General features: G+C 38.2%; 1 protein-coding gene across 1 annotated transcript in view; it reads right to left on the reverse strand.

The window, feature by feature from the left end:
• The window catches only part of TPR (translocated promoter region, nuclear basket protein), a 45,568-nt gene that overhangs the window by 1,100 nt on the left and 37,644 nt on the right, over window positions 1-6,824 (reverse strand). Inside the window, exons 45-51 of the mRNA XM_009324661.1 lie at window positions 5,932-6,000; window positions 4,134-4,228; window positions 3,356-3,462; window positions 2,849-2,944; window positions 2,488-2,644; window positions 778-896; window positions 132-230 (exon numbers count right to left, since the gene is read on the reverse strand). Coding sequence (XP_009322936.1) covers window positions 132-230; window positions 778-896; window positions 2,488-2,644; window positions 2,849-2,944; window positions 3,356-3,462; window positions 4,134-4,228; window positions 5,932-6,000 — 742 coding nt within the window. The remainder of the gene's footprint in view (window positions 1-131; window positions 231-777; window positions 897-2,487; window positions 2,645-2,848; window positions 2,945-3,355; window positions 3,463-4,133; window positions 4,229-5,931; window positions 6,001-6,824) is intronic.

Consider the following 6,824-nt stretch of genomic DNA (forward strand, 5'->3'; position numbering starts at 1 on the left):
AATGCTATATTATTTAATGTCTTACAAGCAAACACAGGTGTATAAAGTAGTACTTCATACATGGTCCCCACAGGAAGAATGTACTAAAAACTTGTTTTAAAGAGTGAATTTGAGCAACCACGAACACTTACCCCTCTGTCTGTTGAACTGACGACCACGAACACCAGTTCTTAGTGTCGGTGGCTGAAGTCTGACACGTCGAAATGGCTTAGGCTGATTACTGCTTGTGTCTGTGAAAAAGTGAAAACGCAGGAAAGAATGTCTGCATCTAGTACAGTTTCTCACTGTTAATGTTTACATGATTTGATACGCATTATGCTCTTGAATTTACTTTAAAATCATGAAGGTGCATCCTTATTTCATTGACATCTTCTCTGATATAAATAAAAGCCTCAAAACAAGTAAGTCTGGGACTTTCTTCATCACCTATGCTAGGTGGTAAATTGGTAACTCAGTGATTTATTTACTGTTGACAATTTAATTGAATGAAAAAATATTTTTAAATCTGACATCAAACATAACAGTGGACAGAATCACCGAAGTATCAATAACTTTTGCTCCTTGAAGCATTGTTCTTACTAAGGCCTACTCTAGTTACTGTGGCCCAAGTAAAAATTGTTTGCCATTAATACTATAGGCATTAAAACATGATCTTGCTCTAAGAGTTTTATCTCATTTTGTGTATCTTGGCTATCAGCAGTGCATGATGCTGGTCCAAAAAGTTCCCACACTTAATGAAGTGATATGAAACAACTGCTTCCAGCAATTAACCTGTACCTGCAGAGGAACTAGAAGGAGGATCTTGACTAGTCGAAGGAAGATCTGACTCATCAGACGCTTGAACAGATTCTTCTTCTTGCTGGCTATCAATTTCTAGGCCTGCTTCTGAAGTAATTCTAGAAGAGAAGGAGGGGGAGGAAAAACATGTAAGTGTATTCACACAGTTTCAAAAAGCTCAGGAAAAAAAAAAGCATCATCTTGGAGCAGAAAGATTCCCATGATTCCTATGCAAATGTCGTTCCCTAGAAATTCCCACTGGTTTTATTCTGTTTTGTTGTGTCCCCCCCGCCCCAATCATGAGAGATTTATCTGGCTTTTAGAAAAGTAACAATGTAATTTCCTTGATATGCAGCCCAACTCCAGATGCATAATCAACATACTAATTGTCTTTCAGAGAAGGTCATGGAAGCTATTTAATAACAACAACTAAAAAACCTAACATGATGGTGGTGTGTATATTTAGATAGGGGAAGAATGAAGTGGAGGGACCACACTGGCCAGTTACACCTGAAGATCACTCATTGGTGCAATACCTAAGTTATTTGGACTCTGTCTTCAAAAGACAAAACCCAAAAAGCATTATAGGACTGGAAAAAAATTAAATATTCAATTTAGTTTAAATGCAGCTCACTTTTGGTATACATTTTATTTACCTTGATTAGTATATAAAAACTGTTAGAAGACAGTAACTAAAACTCAAACTGTGGGAAATATTTGTTCTCTACCAGCAACAGATTGACTTGCTCTCCTATCAAGCTAAAAGCCTGTTCCGAACTACAGATTGTTTTGGGAACCACTTAGTTCCTCTATGGATATACTTCTCATTCACTAAAGATTAGATGGTTTTGTAAGAAACAAATACGAGATCTTAACAGAATACCCATCCTATGCTCTATCTACTCGTAGGCAGATTATTGCAGTCCAAGTTGGTGCTGCATCAAGAAAACTGTGTGGCATAGTTAGCTTGCAGCAGTAACATTTCAATTTCTTATGACCAAACCTCCTACCTCCTGCAGTCAGTAGATAAAAGTTTAGGTAAATTGTGAACTACACATCTTTTATTATTATGCAGCCAATAAAAATAAAAAGTAAAATATCGCATAAGAAGATAACCTATCCCCTTTTAGATTTGTAATGTATTTGATAATAATATAAAATATAGCAATTATTATAAATATTAAAAATTGCACTTGCAAAGTGGAAGACAAAATCATTTGTCTATCAAATTCTTAAGAACTGCTTATTCCCCCCCCCTTGTGCTATATCTGTTGTACTTGCACTGCCTTAACTGAATGACTTCATTATATATGCTTGCTTTGTAACGAGGAGTGATTTTCTCTATTAACAAACAGGAGTGCTTTAGCCTTTACTCTACAAATCCCAGTCCTTCAAACTGGGGCCTTTACCATCAGTATTTGACTACTACAGAACCCTCTGCATTCTGAAAAAATACAGAAATCTTTTTTTTTTTGGTGACTTTTGTATTAGCTATGTTAAATCAGAAGAAGAAAATCTGAAGAAAATCTTTGGGTTTAGACCAAAAGGTCAGATTGTACTACTTCACAAAATTACTAAGTCCTGTTTGAGCTGTCCTTCCTACCAGAACAGGTTAACTTGAAAATGAATCACAGGCACAGTTGCGTGAAAAGAAATCATTAAAACTAACATGACATCAAGTCTTAGTGAACCGAACAAGTCATAGTTTACCCTTCAGACTCTGCCTCTGCGAAAACTTCATCCCCATCATCACCTGCTCCAGCCTCTGTAGTGGTGGACAGATTGCCAGTAGATGTCGTAACCATTGGAACAGACTGAGAAGCATGCTCTGAAGCGTCAGCTGATGCACTTTCAGTAAAAACTGTCACTGTACAGGAAAAGTAGTTTAATAAACATCAAGTTAGTTTGAATTTCCTACAGAAAATCTATGGAAATCTTAGGCACGTCAGGAAAAGAGCTACTGAATACTCCTGACATAGCAATAAGCACTTTAAAAATAATAACCTAATTCTTTTCTGGGAAGTCAAGGTTTCCAACCTTTACTTCAGCCTGCAAATTTCTTGCCACTTACCTGGTGCTGCTACTTGCAATGGTGTTGTGGGAACGCTACGACCACCTGATTCTTCCTCATGAGCAAGGAATAGTGGGGTTTCATACATTCCTAAACCTGCAACACAAAGTTTTAGTGACAATTAAAATAGCCAGCTAAAGAACAGATTAACTGTCTTCTCTCTGTACGCTTGATGAAATCCAGTGATTGTACTTAAATATGGAGATTTTTGTTATTTTAAGCTGTTTTGACTTACTGCCAGAGCTAATTATAATTTATTGAAAGGGAAAACCTTGATGAAAATATTTCTATTTGTTTTACTCTCATCCTTTTCTTATGCCATTATTTTGCTGTGAGCTTTCTTCAAAGAACAGCATACTGTTCCATGCTGACAGGGATACAGGGGAAAGGGACTGATTCAGGTTTCCACACTTCAACAAGTACCTGAAGCAGAATTGCATTTTATTGACTGTGTTATTTGTTTTTCACTCTAGCAACCATGGAAAAGAAAGTACATAAATGGTTTACCTCCTTGTGATGCAAGCTGACCAAGATCAGAGTGACTTGAGCTAGTTTGCGGCATATCTTCAGGGGGTCCAAATCTGAATCTAGGAACTCCAGCTACCTGGGGGGAACTATCAAAATAAAGATTTAAGGAATTCTGCAATTTTTCCAACGACTGGGGAGTGGGGGGTGGGTGGGGAGAAGACAACTTTCGGACCAAAACGAGAAAAAATTATGCATGAGACAAAATGAATACTGATTTTTATGAGTCAGCTGAACTACTGCTAATTAAATAGCAATTAGTTTCTCAAACTTACTTGGACTGCATCCAAAAAAATCAGTAAAACAGTCCTGAAGAGAGTATTCTTTACTTATTAATTCATCCTATGAATTCTCACAATTTTAAGTGGATTGCCGAACATGTCCAGAACCATACCAAATCCAAAAACGGAGGTAACTTTTCCTACTTTTATTGGTAATATTACGGGGTGGGGGGAGGAGGGGGAGAGAGCAGGGAAGGAAATTAAATAGAAGAACCTATTTTTTTGCTTAATCTCTTCTTAAGTCAGTAAGTTACAATACATTGGAGATGATGTGCCTCCTAATTTGCTGGTAAGTTTCATGATATGCAGTTCAAATAATGATTATTTGGTATGATAGATGACTGCATCTACAAATACTTAGCACATTTTAGCATGTTACTCCAATCACAAGTTCGTTTCATTTGAATTTATTTTCATTCCACTTGAAAAATAGGAAGAAATAGATGCCTTTTTTTTTTTTTTTCTTTACATCTACTTACTGAATGGCTTCTGCAAACCCATCTGTACGATGTGGAACCACAAGAGTTGGTGTGCTTGGAACTGTTCTGTCCTCATCATCAAAGAAGTGTTGCTGCTGGAAAAAAAGGGACTGATATGAGAGCCTACAATGTATTTCCAGGTTCTACCAAGCCAAGTTAAAGGTTGGTTTGCTTCTTCCACATTGTCCAGCAAAACAGATTTAGCTCTAACAAAATTCTCATCTAATTTCAAACATCTAAATCTGAGCTGGTTATCTAGATTGCCCTTACAGGTGATAAAAAAACCCAACCCAACCCAACCCAAACTAAAAACCAAACACTTGTAGGGCACCCATCTTTCAAAGAATTTTTAGACATCAACTCCATGATGTCATTGTACCAAAGTGCCACATCTTGCTGACTACAAAGGAATCTTAGAGTGACTCATTGTCCTGGTTTTGGCTGGGCTAGAGTTAATTTTCTTCCTAGTAGCTGGTATAGTGCTGTGTTTTGGATTTCGGATGAGAATAATGTTGATAACACACTGATGTTTTAGTTGTTGCTAAGCAGTGCTTACACTAGTCAAGGACTTTTCAGCTTCTCATGCCCTGCCAGCAAGAAGCTGGGAGGGGGCACAGCCAGGACAGCTGACCCAAACTGGCCAAAGGGATATTCCATACCATCTGACGTCATGCTCACTATATAAACTGGGGGGAGTTAGCTGCGGGGTGGTGACCACTGCTCGGGAACTGGCTGGGCATCGGTCGGCAGGTGGTGAGCAACTGCATTGTGCATCACTTATTTTGTATATTCTTTTATCATTATTATTTTCCCTTCCTTTTCTGTCCGATTAAACTGTCTTTACCTCAACCCACGAATTTTACTCCCCCTCCCCGCCCCCGATCTTCTCCCCCATCCCACTGCGGGGGGGAACGAGCGAATGGCTGTGTGGTGTTTAGCTGCCTGCCAGGTTAAACCACAACTCTCATTCATAAATAGATAGGAATCATCTGTCTTAATCTGGATTGCTGTAATGTACCTACCATATGAGATTTTTCACATATCAAATAATCTGTTCCCTATAGACTTGTGTCCTTCATTCCTGCATTGCCTACAAAGCCAGAAACCTCAGCTTCCTCTTCCCTCATAAGGCATTCTCTTCATCTCCCTGTCTTCCTTCCATATCTTTCAAACCTTTCTCTCCAAAATACTCCTAAGCTGCCTCCCATGTGCTCAGTTACTGTCCAGGCAAAAGTCAGTAGGTACTGAGGCCAGTTCCAAGCAGAAATTGAATGACAGGTACATGCAAGCCAAGCAGAATCAAAAAATCTGAGCTGATGCCTTTGATCTCAGAAAAGATACTTTTTTAGTCAGTCAGTCTCTCTCCCCTCCCTCACTGAACTTGCATTCGTTCTGTCAAATACAGCTGAAATTGAATAAAAGGTTCAAAATTAGCCAAAGGAGACAGACAGAAATCATAAATTAGCCTTGTTCCTTTAGGATGAGGCTGAAAACATTTTATTATTTTTTCCAGTAACATATCCACTTTAAAAGACTGATTCTAAAACCAAGTAATTAAAACCGCCTTAGAGAAAACCAATTCAACGTCTTTTGAAGACCTTTAGCTTCCTGGAAGTTTTCTAGTATTTGCCTTCCATTAATACAGAAATTAACAGGACTAAGATATTTTCTGCAAGACTACAGAAACCCATCCCACCCCTGAAGTCAGTAGCTAGGCTTCTTTAAAAAACAAAATAAAATCCAAGAGTTATGAATTCCCTCAATGCAGGTTTTTAGTAGTAGACTTTCATACACTTACCATCCCACCTATACCAGGAGTTAGCTGAAGTCCACGTCCCACCGACTGTCTTCGAGTCATCTGGATTCTCTTTATAGTAAAGAAAAAAAACGAAGTAGTGTGAATGCTTTCCCAGAATTCTAGTAACATACAATTGTTCAATCAGAGCCAAGGATAGTGGCTAAATGAGTAAGTGTAACAACTATATGTCAGTGTACAACACTGCTCAGTACAGCATCATACCTTCTTAAAGAACAGACCACGGCAGCAGCTGCTCCACATTTCGTATCTGCTGCCTGGTCTAACCATGAAAGAGAATCACGTAGGTTTAAATTCTGGGTGACATTACTATTTCAACTCAACTTTCTACTGAGGACAGAAAACTTGAACACAGAAATATTGTGGCCCCAAGCCTCAGAACAAGTTAATGGTAAAGGATAATTTCAGTCAGGATATTTCTGCAAAATTCACGTTGTGACGTTTTCATTTACAAAATCTATATGTCTACATCAAAGCATAATCATGGGTCAGGCACTGACTGTGAAAAGTTTAACTTAGAAAATGAATGGCAACATTCCTTTGCCCAATCTGCATTGGGGCAGAGACTAATAAAAGCCCTTACCAATCTGTCTGAGTTACAACCTGTTCAAGAACAGCTTTTGTAGTGGAAGTATCAGCAGTCACTGACTGAAACAACACTGGTATAATAATTTCAAGATATAAATCCATCATGAGAACTTTACTGCTTTTGATGTTCCCTGTCCAGCCATAAACTACAGGACGAGACATGTTAAGTCAGTTTGCTCAGCTACCATTTTTAGGATGCTAAATGGATGTAATCCATTTTTACAATAGGCAGAGTACTTAGGTTTTATTTAGAAGAAATCATACAGTACTTTTTTAAAAGTCTTCTG

This window comes from Pygoscelis adeliae, unplaced genomic scaffold, assembly GCF_000699105.1.
Source record: "Pygoscelis adeliae isolate BGI_AS28 unplaced genomic scaffold, ASM69910v1 Scaffold126, whole genome shotgun sequence".
In the NCBI taxonomy this organism is placed as follows: Eukaryota; Metazoa; Chordata; class Aves; order Sphenisciformes; family Spheniscidae; genus Pygoscelis; species Pygoscelis adeliae.